We start from the raw sequence: 19,618 nt of genomic DNA on the forward strand, positions 1-19,618 counted from the left end.
CTGCTCGATGTTAATTGGACAAAACTGGGTCAAGCGCTCTGGTCATGTGACCCGGCGATCCTGGCGCTCACTTTGCTGAACGTGTAAAGGCAGGATGATAAAACACTGATGGCTACAGCTACACTCAGAGGAGACTAAAAGCCTCTGTGGGAGGCTGTTTCCACATGAACGTACAATACTGGCTGTTGTCTTTCACTAAGATGTTATAGAAATGATGTGGAAAACATTTCCAACAGAGTGGCAGCACACTTTACATCCCTCTACCTCCTTTCAGTTTATCACTCTCTCTTAACTTCACTTTACATCCCTCTACCTCCTTTCAGTTTATCACTCTCTCTTAACTTCACTTTACATCCCTCTACCTCCTTTCAGTTTATCACTCTCTCTCTTTAGCTTCACTTTACATCCCTCTACCTCCTTTCAGTTTATCACTCTCTCTTAACTTCACTTTACATCCCTCTACCTCCTTTCAGTTTATCACTCACTCTCTTTAGCTTCACTTTACATCCCTCTACCTCCTTTCAGTTTATCACTCACTCTCTTTAGCTTCACTTTACATCCCTCTACCTCCTTTCAGTTTATCACTCTCTCTTAACTTCACTTTACATCCCTCTACCTCCTTTCAGTTTATCACTCACTCTCTTTAGCTTCACTTTACATCCCTCTACCTCCTTTCAGTTTATCACTCTCTCTTAACTTCACTTTACATCCCTCTACCTCCTTTCAGTTTATCACTCACTCTCTTTAACTTCACTTTACATCCCTCTACCTTCTTTCAGTTTATCACTCTCTCTCTCTTAACTTCACTTTACATCCCTCTACCTCCTTTCAGTTTATCACTCTCTCTTAACTTCACTTTACATCCCTCTACCTTCTTTCAGTTTATCACTCTCTCTCTCTTAACTTCACTTTACATCCCTCTACCTCCTTTCAGTTTATCACTCACTCTCTTTAACTTCACTTTACATCCCTCTACCTCCTTTCAGTTTATCACTCACTCTTTAACTTCACTTCACATCCCTCTACCTCCTTTCAGTTTATCACTCACTCTCTTTAACTTCAGTTCATATCCCTCTACCTCCTTTCAGTTTATCACTCACTCTCTTTAACTTCACTTCACATCCCTCTACCTCCTTTCAGTTTATCACTCACTCTTTAACTTCACTTCACATCCCTCTACCTCCTTTCAGTTTATCACTCACTCTCTTTAACTTCACTTCATATCCCTCTACCTCCTTTCAGTTTATCACTCACTCTCTTTAACTTCACTTCATATCCCTCTACCTCCTTTCAGTTTATCACTCACTCTCTTTAACTTCACTTTACATCCCTCTACCTCCTTTCAGTTTATCACTCACTCTTTAACTTCACTTTACATCCCTCTACCTCCTTTCAGTTTATCACTCACTCTTTAACTTCACTTTACATCTCTCTACCTTCATTCAGTTTATCACTCACTCTTTAACTTCACTTTACATCCCTCTACCTCCTTTCAGTTTATCACTCTCTCTTAACTTCACTTTACATCCCTCTACCTCCTTTCAGTTTATCACTCACTGTTTAACTTCACTTTACATCCCTCTACCGTCTTTCAGTTTATCACTCACTCTCTCTTAACTTCACTTTACATCCCTTTACCTCCTTTCAGTTTATCACTCACTGTTTAACTTCACTTTACATCCCTCTACCTTCTTTCAGTTTATCACTCACTCTTTAACTTCACTTTACATCCCTCTACCTCCTTTCAGTTTATCACTCTCTTAACTTCACTTTACATCTCTCTACCTCCTTTCAGTTTATCACTCACTCTTTAACTTCACTTTACATCTCTCTACCTTCTTTCAGTTTATCACTCACACTTTAACTTCACTTTATATCCCTCTACCTCCTTTCAGTTTATCACTCACTCTTTAACTGCACTTTACATCCCTCTACCTCCTTTCAGTTTATCACTCTCTCTTAACTTCACTTTACATCCCTCTACCTCCTTTCAGTTTATCACTCACTGTTTAACTTCACTTTACATCCCTCTACCGTCTTTCAGTTTATCACTCACTCTCTTTAACTTCACTTTACATCCCTCTACCTCCTTTCAGTATATCACTCTCTCTCTTTAACTTTACTTTACATCCCTCTACCTTCTTTCAGTTTATCACTCACTCTTTAACTTCACTTTACATCCCTCTACCTCCTTTCAGTTTATCACTCTCTTAACTTCACTTTACATCCCTCTACCTCCTTTTAATTCATCGCTCACTCTCTTTAACTTCACTTTACATCCCTCTACCTCCTTTCAGTTTATCACTCACTCTTTAACTTCACTTTACATCCCTCTACCTCCTTTCAGCTTATCACTCACTCTTTAACTTCACTTTACATCCCTCTACCTCCTTTCAGTTTATCACTCACTCTTTAACTTCACTTTACATCCCTCTACCTTCTTTCAGTTTATCACTCACTCTCTTTAACTTCACTTTACATCCCTCTACCTCCTTTCAGTTTATCACTCACTCTCTTTAACTTCACTTTACATCCCTCTACCTCCTTTCAGTTTATCACTCTCTCTCTTTAACTTCACTTCACATCCCTCTACCTCCTTTCAGTTTATCACTCACTCTCTTTAACTTTACTTTACATCCCTCTACCTTCTTTCAGTTTATCACTCACTCTTTAACTTCACTTTACATCCCTCTACCTCCTTTTACTTTATCACTCACTCTCTTTAACTTCTCTTTACATCCCTCTACCTCCTTTCAGTTTATCACTCACTCTCTTTAACTTCACTTTACATCCCTCTACCTCCTTTCAGTTTATCACTGACTCTCTTTAACTTCACTTTACATCCCTCTACCTCCTTTCAGTTTATCACTCACTCTTTAACTTTACTTTACATCCCTCTACCTCCTTTCAGTTTATCACTCACTCTTTAACTTCTCTTTACATCCCTCTACCTCCTTTTAGTTCACCATTCCCTCTCTTTAACTTCACTTCACATCCTTCTGCCTCCTTTTAGTTTGTCGCTCACTCTCTTTAATTTCACTTTACATCCCTCTACCTCTTTTAAGTTCATAGCTCTCTCTCTTTAACTTTACATCCCTGTACCTCCTTTTAGTTCATCGCTCCCTCTCTTTAACTTCATTTTACACCCCTCTACCTTCTTTTAGTTTATCGCTCAGTGTCTTTAACTTCACTTCGCATCCCTCTACCTCCTTTCAGTTTATCACTCTCTTAACTTCACTTTACATCTCTCTACCTCCTTTCAGTTTATCACTCACTCTTTAACTTCACTTTACATCCCTCTACCTCCTTTCAGTTTATCACTCACTCTTTAACTTCACTTTACATCTCTCTACCTTCTTTCAGTTTATCACTCACTCTTTAACTTCACTTTATATCCCTCTACCTCCTTTCAGTTTATCACTCACTCTTTAACTGCACTTTACATCCCTCTACCTCCTTTCAGTTTATCACTCACTGTTTAACTTCACTTTACATCCCTCTACCTCCTTTCAGTTTATCACTCACTCTCTTTAACTTCACTTTACATCCCTCTACCTCCTTTCAGTATATCACTCTCTCTCTTTAACTTTACTTTACATCCCTCTACCTTCTTTCAGTTTATCACTCACTCTTTAACTTCACTTTACATCCCTCTACCTCCTTTCAGTTTATCACTCTCTTAACTTCACTTTACATCCCTCTACCTCCTTTTAATTCATCGCTCACTCTCTTTAACTTCACTTTACATCCCTCTACCTCCTTTCAGTTTATCACTCACTCTTTAACTTCACTTTACATCCCTCTACCTCCTTTCAGTTTATCACTCACTCTTTAACTTCACTTTACATCCCTCTACCTCCTTTCAGTTTATCACTCACTCTTTAACTTCACTTTACATCCCTCTACCTCCTTTCAGTTTATCACTCACTCTTTAACTTCACTTTACATCCCTCTACCTCCTTTCAGTTTATCACTCACTCTCTTTAACTTCACTTTACATCCCTCTACCTCCTTTCAGTTTATCACTCACTCTCTTTAACTTCACTTTACATCCCTCTACCTCCTTTCAGTTTATCACTCTCTCTCTTTAACTTCACTTTACATCCCTCTACCTCCTTTCAGTTTATCACTCACTCTCTTTAACTTTACTTTACATCCCTCTACCTTCTTTCAGTTTATCACTCACTCTTTAACTTCACTTTACATCCCTCTACCTCCTTTTACTTTATCACTCACTCTCTTTAACTTCTCTTTACATCCCTCTACCTCCTTTCAGTTTATCACTCACTCTCTTTAACTTCACTTTACATCCCTCTACCTCCTTTCAGTTTATCACTGACTCTCTTTAACTTCACTTTACATCCCTCTACCTCCTTTCAGTTTATCACTCACTCTTTAACTTTACTTTACATCCCTCTACCTCCTTTCAGTTTATCACTCACTCTTTAACTTCTCTTTACATCCCTCTACCTCCTTTTAGTTCACCATTCCCTCTCTTTAACTTCACTTCACATCCTTCTGCCTCCTTTTAGTTTGTCGCTCACTCTCTTTAATTTCACTTTACATCCCTCTACCTCTTTTAAGTTCATAGCTCTCTCTCTTTAACTTTACATCCCTGTACCTCCTTTTAGTTCATCGCTCCCTCTCTTTAACTTCATTTTACACCCCTCTACCTTCTTTTAGTTTATCGCTCAGTGTCTTTAACTTCACTTCGCATCCCTCTACCTCCTTTCAGTTTATCACTCTCTTAACTTCACTTTACATCTCTCTACCTCCTTTCAGTTTATCACTCACTCTTTAACTTCACTTTACATCCCTCTACCTCCTTTCAGTTTATCACTCACTCTTTAACTTCACTTTACATCTCTCTACCTTCTTTCAGTTTATCACTCACTCTTTAACTTCACTTTATATCCCTCTACCTCCTTTCAGTTTATCACTCACTCTTTAACTGCACTTTACATCCCTCTACCTCCTTTCAGTTTATCACTCACTGTTTAACTTCACTTTACATCCCTCTACCGTCTTTCAGTTTATCACTCACTCTCTTTAACTTCACTTTACATCCCTCTACCTCCTTTCAGTATATCACTCTCTCTCTTTAACTTTACTTTACATCCCTCTACCTTCTTTCAGTTTATCACTCACTCTTTAACTTCACTTTACATCCCTCTACCTCCTTTCAGTTTATCACTCTCTTAACTTCACTTTACATCCCTCTACCTCCTTTTAATTCATCGCTCACTCTCTTTAACTTCACTTTACATCCCTCTACCTCCTTTCAGTTTATCACTCACTCTTTAACTTCACTTTACATCCCTCTACCTCCTTTCAGTTTATCACTCACTCTTTAACTTCACTTTACATCCCTCTACCTCCTTTCAGTTTATCACTCACTCTTTAACTTCACTTTACATCCCTCTACCTCCTTTCAGTTTATCACTCACTCTTTAACTTCACTTTACATCCCTCTACCTTCTTTCAGTTTATCACTCACTCTCTTTAACTTCACTTTACATCCCTCTACCTCCTTTCAGTTTATCACTCACTCTCTTTAACTTCACTTTACATCCCTCTACCTCCTTTCAGTTTATCACTCTCTCTCTTTAACTTCACTTTACATCCCTCTACCTCCTTTCAGTTTATCACTCACTCTCTTTAACTTTACTTTACATCCCTCTACCTTCTTTCAGTTTATCACTCACTCTTTAACTTCACTTTACATCCCTCTACCTCCTTTTACTTTATCACTCACTCTCTTTAACTTCTCTTTACATCCCTCTACCTCCTTTCAGTTTATCACTCACTCTCTTTAACTTCACTTTACATCCCTCTACCTCCTTTCAGTTTATCACTGACTCTCTTTAACTTCACTTTACATCCCTCTACCTCCTTTCAGTTTATCACTCACTCTTTAACTTTACTTTACATCCCTCTACCTCCTTTCAGTTTATCACTCACTCTTTAACTTCTCTTTACATCCCTCTACCTCCTTTTAGTTCACCATTCCCTCTCTTTAACTTCACTTCACATCCTTCTGCCTCCTTTTAGTTTGTCGCTCACTCTCTTTAATTTCACTTTACATCCCTCTACCTCTTTTAAGTTCATAGCTCTCTCTCTTTAACTTTACATCCCTGTACCTCCTTTTAGTTCATCGCTCCCTCTCTTTAACTTCATTTTACACCCCTCTACCTTCTTTTAGTTTATCGCTCAGTGTCTTTAACTTCACTTCGCATCCCTCTACCTCCTTTTAGTTTATTGCTCCCTCTTTTTAACTTCACTGTACATCCATCTACTTCCTTTTAGTTCATCGCTCACTGTTTTTAACTTCACTTTCCATCATCTACCTCCTTTTAGTGTATCTCTCACTCTCTTTAACTTCACATTCCTCTGCCTCTTTTTAATTGATTGCTCCCTCTTTAACTTCACTTTACACCCCTCTACCTGCTTTTAGTTAATTGTTCACTCTCTTTGACTTCACTTCACATCCTTCTACCTCCTTTCAGTTCATCACTCATTCTCTTTAACTTCACTTTACATCCTTCTACCCCCTTTTAGTTCATCGCTCACTCTGTTTAAGTTCACTTTACATCCCTCTACCTCCTTTTAATTCATCGCTCACTCTCTTTAATTTCACTTTACATCCCTCTACCTGTTTTTCGTTCATAGCTCCTTCTCTTTAACTTCACTTTACATCCCTCTACCTCCTCTCAGTTCATCACTCACTCTCTTTAACTTCACTTTACATCCCTCTACCTCTTTTTAGTTCATAGCTCCCTCTTTTTAACTTCACTTTACATCCCTCTACCTCCTTGTAGTTTATCGCCCACTCTCTTTAACTTCACTTCATATCCCTCTACCTCCTTTTAGTTTATCGCTCACTCTCTTTAACTTCACTTTACATCCCTCTACCTCCTTTTAGTTTATTGCTCACTCTCTTTAACTTCACTTTACATCCCTCTACCTCCTTTCAGTTTATCACTGACTCTCTTTAACTTCACTTTACATCCCTCTACCTCCTTTCAGTTTATCACTCACTCTTTAACTTTACTTTACATCCCTCTACCTCCTTTCAGTTTATCACTCACTCTTTAACTTCTCTTTACATCCCTCTACCTCCTTTTAGTTCACCATTCCCTCTCTTTAACTTCACTTCACATCCTTCTGCCTCCTTTTAGTTTGTCGCTCACTCTCTTTAATTTCACTTTACATCCCTCTACCTCTTTTAAGTTCATAGCTCTCTCTCTTTAACTTTACATCCCTGTACCTCCTTTTAGTTCATCGCTCCCTCTCTTTAACTTCATTTTACACCCCTCTACCTTCTTTTAGTTTATCGCTCAGTGTCTTTAACTTCACTTCGCATCCCTCTACCTCCTTTCAGTTTATCACTCTCTTAACTTCACTTTACATCTCTCTACCTCCTTTCAGTTTATCACTCACTCTTTAACTTCACTTTACATCCCTCTACCTCCTTTCAGTTTATCACTCACTCTTTAACTTCACTTTACATCTCTCTACCTTCTTTCAGTTTATCACTCACTCTTTAACTTCACTTTATATCCCTCTACCTCCTTTCAGTTTATCACTCACTCTTTAACTGCACTTTACATCCCTCTACCTCCTTTCAGTTTATCACTCACTGTTTAACTTCACTTTACATCCCTCTACCGTCTTTCAGTTTATCACTCACTCTCTTTAACTTCACTTTACATCCCTCTACCTCCTTTCAGTATATCACTCTCTCTCTTTAACTTTACTTTACATCCCTCTACCTTCTTTCAGTTTATCACTCACTCTTTAACTTCACTTTACATCCCTCTACCTCCTTTCAGTTTATCACTCTCTTAACTTCACTTTACATCCCTCTACCTCCTTTTAATTCATCGCTCACTCTCTTTAACTTCACTTTACATCCCTCTACCTCCTTTCAGTTTATCACTCACTCTTTAACTTCACTTTACATCCCTCTACCTCCTTTCAGTTTATCACTCACTCTTTAACTTCACTTTACATCCCTCTACCTCCTTTCAGTTTATCACTCACTCTTTAACTTCACTTTACATCCCTCTACCTCCTTTCAGTTTATCACTCACTCTTTAACTTCACTTTACATCCCTCTACCTTCTTTCAGTTTATCACTCACTCTCTTTAACTTCACTTTACATCCCTCTACCTCCTTTCAGTTTATCACTCACTCTCTTTAACTTCACTTTACATCCCTCTACCTCCTTTCAGTTTATCACTCTCTCTCTTTAACTTCACTTTACATCCCTCTACCTCCTTTCAGTTTATCACTCACTCTCTTTAACTTTACTTTACATCCCTCTACCTTCTTTCAGTTTATCACTCACTCTTTAACTTCACTTTACATCCCTCTACCTCCTTTTACTTTATCACTCACTCTCTTTAACTTCTCTTTACATCCCTCTACCTCCTTTCAGTTTATCACTCACTCTCTTTAACTTCACTTTACATCCCTCTACCTCCTTTCAGTTTATCACTCACTCTCTTTAACTTCACTTTACATCCCTCTACCTCCTTTCAGTTTATCACTCACTCTTTAACTTCACTTTACATCCCTCTACCTCCTTTCAGTTTATCACTCACTCTTTAACTTCTCTTTACATCCCTCTACCTCCTTTTAGTTCACCATTCCCTCTCTTTAACTTCACTTCACATCCTTCTGCCTCCTTTTAGTTTGTCGCTCACTCTCTTTAATTTCACTTTACATCCCTCTACCTCTTTTAAGTTCATAGCTCTCTCTCTTTAACTTTACATCCCTGTACCTCCTTTTAGTTCATCGCTCCCTCTCTTTAACTTCATTTTACACCCCTCTACCTTCTTTTAGTTTATCGCTCAGTGTCTTTAACTTCACTTCGCATCCCTCTACCTCCTTTTAGTTTATTGCTCCCTCTTTTTAACTTCACTGTACATCCATCTACTTCCTTTTAGTTCATCGCTCACTGTTTTTAACTTCACTTTCCATCATCTACCTCCTTTTAGTGTATCTCTCACTCTCTTTAACTTCACATTCCTCTGCCTCTTTTTAATTGATTGCTCCCTCTTTAACTTCACTTTACACCCCTCTACCTGCTTTTAGTTAATTGTTCACTCTCTTTGACTTCACTTCACATCCTTCTACCTCCTTTCAGTTCATCACTCATTCTCTTTAACTTCACTTTACATCCTTCTACCCCCTTTTAGTTCATCGCTCACTCTGTTTAAGTTCACTTTACATCCCTCTACCTCCTTTTAATTCATCGCTCACTCTCTTTAATTTCACTTTACATCCCTCTACCTGTTTTTCGTTCATAGCTCCTTCTCTTTAACTTCACTTTACATCCCTCTACCTCCTCTCAGTTCATCACTCACTCTCTTTAACTTCACTTTACATCCCTCTACCTCTTTTTAGTTCATAGCTCCCTCTTTTTAACTTCACTTTACATCCCTCTACCTCCTTGTAGTTTATCGCCCACTCTCTTTAACTTCACTTCATATCCCTCTACCTCCTTTTAGTTTATCGCTCACTCTCTTTAACTTCACTTTACATCCCTCTACCTCCTTTTAGTTTATTGCTCACTCTCTTTAACTTCACTTTACATCCCTCTACCTCCTTTTAGTTTATTGCTCACCCTCTTTAACTTCACTTTACATCCATCTCTCTCCTTTTAGTTCATCACTCACTCTCTTTAACTTCACTTTACATCCATCTCTCTCCTTTTAGTTCATCACTCACTCTCTTTAACTTCACTTTACATCCATCTCTCTCCTTTTAGTTTATCACTCACTCTCTTTAACTTCACTTTACATCCCTCTGCCTCCTTCCAGTTCATCGCTCTCTCTCTTTAACTTCACTCTTTATGTCCCTCTACCACCCGCTCCCTCTCATCTTTACAGCCTTCCCTCTGTTTTTAGTTTATCGTTCCCTCTCTTTAACTTCTTTACATCCCTCTACCTCCTTTTAGTTTATAGCTCCCTCTCTTTAACTTCTTTACATCCCTTTACTTACTTTTAGTTGTCACTCCCTCCCTGTAATTTCACATCCCTCTTCCTCCTTTTAGTTTATCGTTCCCTCTCTTTAAGTTTACTTTACATCCGTCTACTTCCTTTTAGTTCTTCGCTCCCTCTCTTTAACTTTACATCCCTCTACCTCCTTTTAATGTATCGCTCCCTCTCTTTAACTTCACTTTAGAGAACACTTTACCTCCCTTTTACCTCCCTGTGTTCCTTCTGCCTCTTTTTATTTAAATCCCTCCATTCCCCCTTTCCCCCCTGATGTTAACTGTCAACGGCAGTTCCGGCTCATTACTCTGTTTAACATCCAGCTCTAGTTTAGTCTCAGCTACATTCCCCTAATCGTATCGAGTCTATGGGCTCCAGTCACATTTGCTCTCGCTTTGTCAGTCTTGTCGGAAGTCGGTCCAGCCGGTCCTGCCTCTGGAGGTTTGACGTCACGAGCCTCAGCCTTCTCACATGGAATTGATCATTTCAGTCCAGTCGGCAGACTCACTCCCTCACTCACTCACTCACACACGCACGCTGTCAGCGCAGGTCTCAGCGGCCAGCGGCTCCACAGCAGCTTATCGTGTGTTTGTTATTCGGCAGCGGACTCGACTAACACGCTCGCTCCCTTTTATTTGCTTACGACCGAGAGATGTCCAGACAGCTCACCATGAACCCAACTTTTCTACCTCCTCAAACTCACGGCGTGCTGAAGTCGCTTCTGGAAAACCCAGTGAAACTACCGCTGCACCACGACGACGGTGAGCAAAGTCTTCATTAACTCAGGAATAACAGCATAGCTCAGCATGGCAGGCGGACAGCTGCCTCTCACAGCCTTTAAAAAACACCATCGATTCATTTGACATGTTTATATGAGTGAAGCCATAGAATGGGAATTGTTCCATGCTTGTACTCATTCCTTTTAATATAGACCTTAGCTGTGTGGAATTGTTTTATCTCCAGTCCAGAGGCAAAGTGGACTTTGTGTTTTATATGACTGGCCGAGTCCACCCAGAATTATCATCAGTTAACTCTTAGAAAACAGAAAGCGATCTGCTGTCGCACAAACTAATCATGTCATAGCAATGTTTGACTTTTTTTTATCACAGATTTAACCATCCTAAGTGCTTAAAAAAGCTTTCACAAAGAAAATGAATTTTAAGCTTTTATTTAATGGCTTGCTCATAGCGAAAACGGTCAAAACTTTGCTTTATTTACTTTCCAGTTTTTGGCAAGCAAAGAGAGAAGGAGAAAAAGTTGGAGGAAGACCACAGTGTGCCACAGTCTGCTTTCCTGGGCCCAACACTTTGGGATAAAACGTTGCCTTATGATGGGGATAATTTCCAGTTCGAGTACATGAACCTTGAAGAATTCCTCTCTGAAAATGGCATCCCTTCCAGTCCAACGCAGCATGGCCAAAGCCACCATCATCAGCAGCAGCAGCAGCAGCCACAGCAGCCTTGCTTGCAACAGGCCTCAGTCTCAGTCATGGACCTCAGCAACAGAGCCACCACCTCCATCCACACAGGCATGATCCCTCAGACCTGCCTGCAGACCCCTGGCAGACAAGGTAAAATGACTAACTGTAGACAGAATCAGTTTCTAGGCCCTGTCTGCTTGAAAGTGGAGAAAACCCCTTCACAGTGCAAGAATCGTTAAGTCATAACATATTGTTTGTATATCAGAAGGAACATAATAGCATTTTCGTTTTGAATGTGTCTACTGCAATAGGGCAACTTCTGATTAATCCAACCGTCATTTAGGCTTGTAAATAGAAATGTTCCATCGGTCACAAGTCTGAACAAGAAATCGCTGTTAGCAAACTTTAATGAGTTCTTCAGCTGATGTGTGCCAATCTGGTTAGTAGCTAAAACTTGTGTCATCCAGATGCAATAGGCTTCTCTGCATTGAAAACAGTGAACTTGAGTGCTGCTTTTGGACGCAAAACAAAGCCTTCTGTGCAAGACCGTTTGATGAAGAATAATTAATGTAATGGAAAAGTGAAGGGAAAAATGTATTACCACCAAAGCACTGCACACAAAATAGAGGTTGCTGCTGTCGTTTAACTTCAGAAATGTGCTCTCTTTGAGAATAATACTGCAGGATTGCGTGGTCTATTTAGAGTTTGTCCTTCTCCAGAAAAATAAAGATTTTTGGGAAAACACTGGAAACTATGATTCATTTTTGAAATGGTTAATTACACAAATGCAGTGACAAAATGCAATTCCAGTGATCATAGTGTATATATGACTTTATATGGAGAGTGTGCTGTGTCAAGTCAGCATGTATGTAAACGTGATGGGCCTCCATACTTTACATGTGACAGCTATCAGTGTACTCTGTAATATCATTACAATTTAATCACTTTATATGTGCATCCCCATTCAGAAATACCTTCCAGATTTCGCACGGTTTCAGATATAAACCACTGATCCCGTGGTGCTGTCTGTCTATTGAATCTGCAGCCCAGTCAAAGCAGCCTGTTCACTTGTCACGTTTAGCCAACGAGGTGTACGGCGTTATTTTTTGCACACCTTTTCCGCAAAAACCTGCCTCCTTCGTGCGGATTGGCCAGTAGAGTCCCGCCTCCTGCGTTCGGATTGGTTGATGGACTCTTCCTTACACAAGTGAACTATTCGCTAATCCTAGCGCAGGAGGCGGCTTACAGAAGGAGGTGGGACTTGTCGGAAAACGGGCGTGAAAGAAACGCTACTCTTCGGCTTATGTGCAGCTTTGCCTCTATGAGATTTTGCAGTTTAATTTAGCAGAGGCCGTACAAAACGCGAATAGTTTAACCATGTCTGCTACGAAAACAGAAAAAAACATGTTTTTCCCTTGTAATATAAAACGGCAGATAGGCGTGTTTCGCTGATATCGTCTGTCGTAGTAATAGTCTATACGTGGCCACGATTCATTAAAAAGACCATTAAGAAATCCGGTGCAGCAGGTTGGAGGACCATCATGCTGGCTATATCTAGTCATTCTCGTTTCAACAATTTCAGTAGAAAGTGTGAAATGTCGGGAAATTTCGCTGAAAATGTCCTCAGAAATATAAAATATATAACCTTAATAAAGGTGTAACATAAGAAACACAGGTTTCTTCCTTTTTGTAGATGACCATGTCTTACAGTTAGTATTTAGATTTTGCTGAAATCTTCGCTTCGTCTCTTCTAGTCTACTCTAGGAGTTCTAGTGGTATCAATGACTTGAGCGCCACTTAGTGGATTTGTGTGGATACTACACCTCAAGACCAGTGTGTTAAATCGTAAAGACGTTTTAGTTACTAGTGACGTAGACCTGAACTTTTCCTAATTATGATCTATGTTTCCTTTCTGTGTAGTACTGCCTCCATCACGCAACACCCCCAGTCCAATCGACCCTGAGTCCATCCAAGTACCAGTGGGTTATGAACCCGACCCGTCAGATCTGGCCTTGTCCAGTGTGCCCGGGCAGGAGGCCTTCGACCCGCGCAAGCACAAGTTTTCAGAAGAAGAGCTTAAACCACAACCCATGATCAAGAAAGCACGCAAGGTCTTCACTCCTGAGGACCTGAAGGTAACATGCAGCTAGGGACTCAGTTATTCTGTGTGTTTATGTTGGGGTTAGTGTATGTGTTATAGAGAGCGTTCATCCCACCTGTTCTCATGCCATTCGTGTCTGACCATTTGCATCTTTTGCCACTGGCCAGAGATGCTGCAGGTTGTGACTAAGAGGCTTAAGCCCAGTCGTCCATTCATTCATCCTTGGGCAGCCAGGCCCATGTGATCCTACTTTTCCTGGTATCTCACTAGTTCTGCTGGGGTTGGGATTAAAGGATTTGCCTTTTTAATTTGTTCAAATAAAAGTGGATCTATGCAAGGATTTGCAGAGTAATAAATTGCTCAAAGCTGATTTCACAGCCATGCCTCCATGAGAAAACCTGTCGCCACACGGATGGATAATTCTCTAATACCCACTGTCTCATTAAAAACTCCGACTCAAAGAGCCAGTTGACAGTAGCTCAGTGCTATTTGTTTTGGAGACAACCACTTTAGGTGTACTTTAATTAATTATTTATTTGCGTCATAGTAATTATCCATCCATCCATCCATCCATCCATCCATCCATCCATCCATTTTCTAAGCCGCTTCTCCATCAGGGTCGCGGGGGGGTGCTGGAGCCTGTCCCAGCAGTCTTCGGGCGAAGGGCAGGATACACCCTGGACAGGTCGCCAGTCCATCACAGTGGTCATTGTAATTATTTATTTAAATTTGTATTATTTATATACTTAACCAAAACAACTTGCAAATAGTGTGTACAGGAGTGACAAAAAAGACACAGAGATAGTAAGAGAAGCTATAATACAAAATATTTGATGATCAAGTTAAATGATAAAAACATACAATTGCATTAAATTATATAGGCAAGATAGTTTGAAAAAATGTGATAAGTATATGCGTATATGCATTAACAATATAAGATGTTTTACTTTGGTAGGATGCATGAATGACAGTGCAACACGCCTATTTTAAATGTATGAATGTGTCTATGTCAGTGGGTATTACTCTGAGTATTACAGATAGACTGTGGCAGAAAGTGTATGTTGCATATGTGATTGTTCTAAAATATACATTTCTTAAGCACACATTATTTCATTAAAGCCAAGCTGTGAAAATTAACATACTTTTTATATTTTCTAGTACAAACTTACCTAAAAACTCTTGCTTATTGGCTTTGCATTCTGAGTTTACTAGTATGAATAAAGAACATGGAGCTTAAAACTAATGAAAGATTTGGCTTCCAGTGTTCAGGGCAACGTCACCTCTAACCCTTTAAAAGTTTAAAGTTGTTAGTTTTATTTTGCAATGCTGTTAATAAATACATGTTAAATTACAAAATGTAAAATGTGGTTTTTTTTTTTATTTCCACAAAACATGGCACAGCAATGACTTTTTATCAAATCTTGCTTGCTATAAAAGTTCTGCTCTTCTACTTACAAACACAAATGAGATACTGATTGAAAATTGATTTCATACTTTTGATAAAATTTCTCAGTAACTGTGTCGACCACCTTTTCCTCTTTATATAGTAGTACGTATCCAAGTCACTGCACTTCTAGATCTTAGAAAAATCCACAAATGCACCATTAAATGTTCCACTGGGGTGTGAGTTCTTATAGGTATGACAGTGAAAGATAAAGAAGGTGTAGCAGAACATAACTGGGCACGTTTCACCGTCCTCTTTTTCTCTGCATATTTTGAACAGGATGAAAAGTACTGGGCACGGCGTAGAAAGAACAACATGGCTGCCAAGAGGTCACGAGACGCCCGGCGCCTGAAGGAGAACCAGATTGCCATCAGGGCCGGCTTCCTGGAGAAGGAGAACTCGGCTCTCCGACAGGAAGTGGCTGACCTGCGGAAAGAGCTGGGGCGCTGTAAAAATATTCTAGCAAAGTATGAAGCTCAGCATGGCCCCCTGTGAGTCCATGGCCTCTCTAAGCTGTCAGGCTCACACAGTCTGAAGGACAATGCAATCCGATAAGGTCCAGTCAGTGTCTGCTCCAGCCAACCTTCACCTCAGTCTGTTCTTGGCACTTTAGAAGGCAGAGTACGTTTAGTGCATAGACATGTGGATATTCCATATTTCCATTTTCTTTGCCAGTCTGGTTTTTTTTTGTTTGTTTGTTTGTTTTGTTTTGTTTTTCTTAAAGTCCGTCATAGTCGTTGGATGCTACCAGGAAAGTTTATTTCTTATTATTGTACATATGACTTTAAACATGTTGTAGCATTTCATTCTACCTTTGTATAAAATAAAATGCCTTGTATTGTTTGTCTTAACTGCTACATTGTTACAGGTTTTATGATGAAAGTGAAAATGTGCTGCAACCTCAATATGTCCAAATGAATCCGCTCTCAAACATTATGTGTGGCATGGTATATGCGGTACTTAAGCACAGCTACGGTGTTTAGGCTGTAGGCTAGTTTTAATTCTACCTACAAAGGCCTGTTTTTCTCACAGGAAGAGAATAGAATGAAGCAAGCTTAATATATGACATGGCATAAAGTGTTTTTGCTTTGTTTGTTTGTTTGTTTTTTAAGAAACACAAAATAATAGCCAAAGCATAACTTTTTACCTAAATTTCTGATTCTAGTTGCCATTGTATGGTGCACAAGTTTCACTGTCAGACTGTCTTTGGTCACTTTCCTGTTTATAGCTCTACTGGATAACATTGACTTCAGGAATTTTTATGTCAGTGTTAGGAAAAATTGTTTGATTTGTTTTTGATGACTTTTGACTATCATACATCAGAAGACACAATGCTTTTCAATTGCGTAGACCTTATTTTGATCTTTAATCTGAATGTTTTGTCCTGGTATTTATTTGCTGGCTGACTTTCTTATTATTCCTGTAATAGTCTAATCAGTGTATAGAGCTTTGCTCTTCCAAAAATACATATATAGTCTTTTTTACCCCACTGATACGTCAAACTGGATTACTACACCAAACCTGTGGCAATAATTTCATTGGATTCTGTGTTGAACATGTACAGGACATGTGCTATTGTTGCAGAATTATTATTTGGAATATTTTGTTGATCAATTCGTTTTTTAACACTGGCCATTTTCCACACAATGGCAATACTTTGGAAAAACTTGATCAAAGAAATTACTCAGTGTTTGCCTTTTTGACGCAATGTGAGATGAATGTACATGTTAGGATGTATTTTCTGTTTCTGAATAAGTCTATCACTCTTTATTCCAGACCAAAAGAGATATATATGTATATATACATATATGTAATATATTGTTATATTAAGGTAGATGTTTTTACAAAGCTATTATTGTTTTGTACAGTATTTTCCTATAAATTTCTGAAGACATGTTTTAAAAAGTGTTTGACTACATGGAAAAAAAATGTTTAAAAATCTCAAGTGTAATGCTCTAGCTTGCTGGAATTCTGCATGGGCATTATACATTTTTAATCTAAGAGATTCTTATAACACATTCAACTGAAGAGATTCTTATAACACATTCTTTATTGAACCTCCATGTGTTGTCATTCCCTCTGAAAGCCAGAAGGATAAATATGTTTCTGTTTCCTCCTTTCTGTCAGTGCTATTGGTAGATTAAGTCCGGTCTGCCCTGTTTCTTGCTGTTTTAGTTCCTCTGAGAGGTGGTATTATTGTATTTGCCATACGTGGTAAAAGTAGTGAGCGTTGACCGTGAAGATTTGATATGTGACACACAGCACTTATTCTTTTCTAAATTTCAGCATGTTTCATTTTGATAGACATTTTAGATCATTTATTGGCTTTTTAAAAGTACATTTTGATGTATGTGTTGATTTTTTTCCTTGCTTTTTTTTTCTCATGACCAAAATAAATTGTTTGAAATGATTTCTGGTCATGCTTTTGTTATGTTGCAAGAATTCAATTAGAAGAACTATCCAGCAGTCAAGAGCCTTGATATTATCTTGATAACTGTGAAATGTTTTTCAAAGATTTCATAGATAGATATGAACACCATGACATAACTCGTAATGTTGTGATTATTAGATATGATTTAGGCTAAACATTTTTTAGCTCAAACACGTCAAAGAAAAGCGTAAATAGAAAATTTCAAAACATCCAAATGTAAATAGAAATACAACTCATTTATATATGAGTTTATATATATATATATATATATATATATATATATATATATATATATACAACTGCTGGTGCTCTCAGTACAATGGACTGACCGCCCCCAACCTCAACATCACTGAATGTGTCTGGGATCACTTGGATTGTGAGAAACAGAAAAGCAACCAGCTTCCAAGACTGAACTTTGAAGGCATCGAAAATATCCCTGCAAATGGCTTTGAAAAACTGAAATCAAGTTTCCCAAAAAATGCAAAGGGTGGGCACTCTAAACACTGAAAAAAGTATGATGTTTAGCTATTAAGGCTACTGTGTAATCATCTATTAAATATCTGTTTTTGTCTTGAACCTGCAATGAATAACTTTTCATTAATGACCGTTTAACTGACAGTTTCTGACATTTGCACAGTACTGTATATCTTAAATTTGTTAATCTGTAGCTAAGTCCATAAACTATTAAATGTGCCTTGGAAGTTTAAAAAGTTGAAATATTGTAAGAGTGAGGTAAACTGAATTGAGACTGCATCTGCACAACCTTCCTGTTACTAAAAATTCCTGGTGTTTGTGCCTTTAGTTTACCACTAGAGAGCATCCTTTCTACAACATTGAACTTTATTCTGATCACATATCAGGGAGAATTAAAACGTCATCTATCTGTGTCGTCACTGGATCATCATCAGCCTCTACTTATCAGCCCTCCCTCCTTCCCTTTTCTGTCCTCTTCAGCCACTTCATCAGCAGCAACAACAGCACCATCATCATCATCGTCGTCATCATCACTGTCATCACCATCGTCATCATCACCACCAGCAACATGCATCCAAATCTTTAGTGTCCTTGATCTGGATGTGAATGCATGTTTTTCAATCTAAATGGAAAGTAAAGTGAGACTTTGGGTCAGTAGCCACTAATTGGGAGGTATCTTAGAAGAAAATGTATTTAGTGTACATTAGATGTGTTAAAAAGACATTATGATGATGATTAATATTATATGTAAATAAAGTCACATGCAAATGTTTGAATACCCCAGGTCAAATGACATGCTGTATATTTTTGAAATGAAAATAAGAAACATTTTCATTTTTTTTCCAAATTTTAGTGCACAATTCATATGTATTTGCTAAGGTTAACATATTGGAAATGTAAGGCACAGGTTACATGTAATGTTCTCTGTTGTAGAAGACATGTGAACTTATTTTCACTAATACCTAATTTAATGCCTAATACTAATACCTAGTAGCAGTGCCAAAACATTTACACAAAACTGGATGAAACAATAATATATAGCATAATAAGTAACCTATCACTGATTATTTTTACTGTGAAAAATGTTTCATATAGTACAATGAACTACAGCAGCACATGTATCAACATACACCAGAACTTTGTTTTATATTTGCAATGAATTTGTTCTCCTGAGAAATGTTCTGCTTCACAAATACCTAAAATTCAGAATCTCTGATGATGGTTTTTAGCTCTTTCTATGAAAATCTCATGCACCCATCCTGTTCTTCCACATGTATAATAGTGTTGATTGAGGGCAAAAATACTCAGTGCTAGTCATTAATCAAAGTTTTTCCTACATATGATTCTGTGGCATTGAGGTTTTAACCTCCATTTCCAGTCTATTCATACAGTGTCCATAATATCCTCACTTGCATTCTTTCTACTCTCTCATCTTTTCCTCCCTTCCCCCTCTGTCTCTCACTCTTTCTCTCTAAATCCCTGTCTATGCTGACGGTAGTAGCACAGTGTTCGCTGTGTGCTGTAGTGACATGTGTTTGGAGGGGCCATCATGCATGTTTATCTGCGTAGCCTTCCTCTGGGTGTGGCTTGGGCGACCTCTTACCCCACACACAGGCGCAGATGACTTCCTGCAGGGATTTCTGTGGCATTTATCAAATAGACTTGGGGTTATATAAAGCCATTTGTAAATGCAGAGGGAGCAGATTGGGATCTGCTGTTAATCCCAGGCTGCTCCCAGCCCGGCTG

The 19,618-nt window shown here is 38.7% G+C and overlaps 1 protein-coding gene across 1 annotated transcript; it reads left to right on the plus strand.

Moving 5' to 3' along the window:
* Nucleotides 1–10,481: 10,481 nt before the first annotated feature.
* Nucleotides 10,482–17,377, plus strand: hlfb (HLF transcription factor, PAR bZIP family member b). The gene is made up of 4 exons (XM_017724343.2): nucleotides 10,482–10,763; nucleotides 11,228–11,572; nucleotides 13,343–13,557; nucleotides 15,247–17,377. Exons 1-4 carry the CDS (start codon nucleotides 10,655–10,657, stop codon nucleotides 15,460–15,462), a joined length of 885 nt encoding a protein of 294 aa, XP_017579832.1. The 5' UTR covers nucleotides 10,482–10,654; the 3' UTR covers nucleotides 15,463–17,377.
* The last annotated feature ends 2,241 nt before the right edge of the window (nucleotides 17,378–19,618 follow it).

The sequence above is a fragment of the Pygocentrus nattereri genome, chromosome 13 (genome assembly GCF_015220715.1).
Source record: "Pygocentrus nattereri isolate fPygNat1 chromosome 13, fPygNat1.pri, whole genome shotgun sequence".
Classification (NCBI taxonomy): domain Eukaryota; kingdom Metazoa; phylum Chordata; class Actinopteri; order Characiformes; family Serrasalmidae; genus Pygocentrus; species Pygocentrus nattereri.

What these genes read in the sequence shown, in the direction of transcription:
- hlfb (XM_017724343.2), top strand. Translation starts at nt 10,655, where the DNA reads ATGTCCAGACAGCTCACCATGAACCCAACTTTTCTACCTCCTCAAACT. An exon ending in ACCGCTGCACCACGACGACG is followed by an intron (nt 10,764 to 11,227) that starts GTGAGCAAAGTC and finishes TTTACTTTCCAG; the next exon opens with TTTTTGGCAAGCAAAGAGAG. An exon ending in GCAGACCCCTGGCAGACAAG is followed by an intron (nt 11,573 to 13,342) that starts GTAAAATGACTA and finishes CTTTCTGTGTAG; the next exon opens with TACTGCCTCCATCACGCAAC.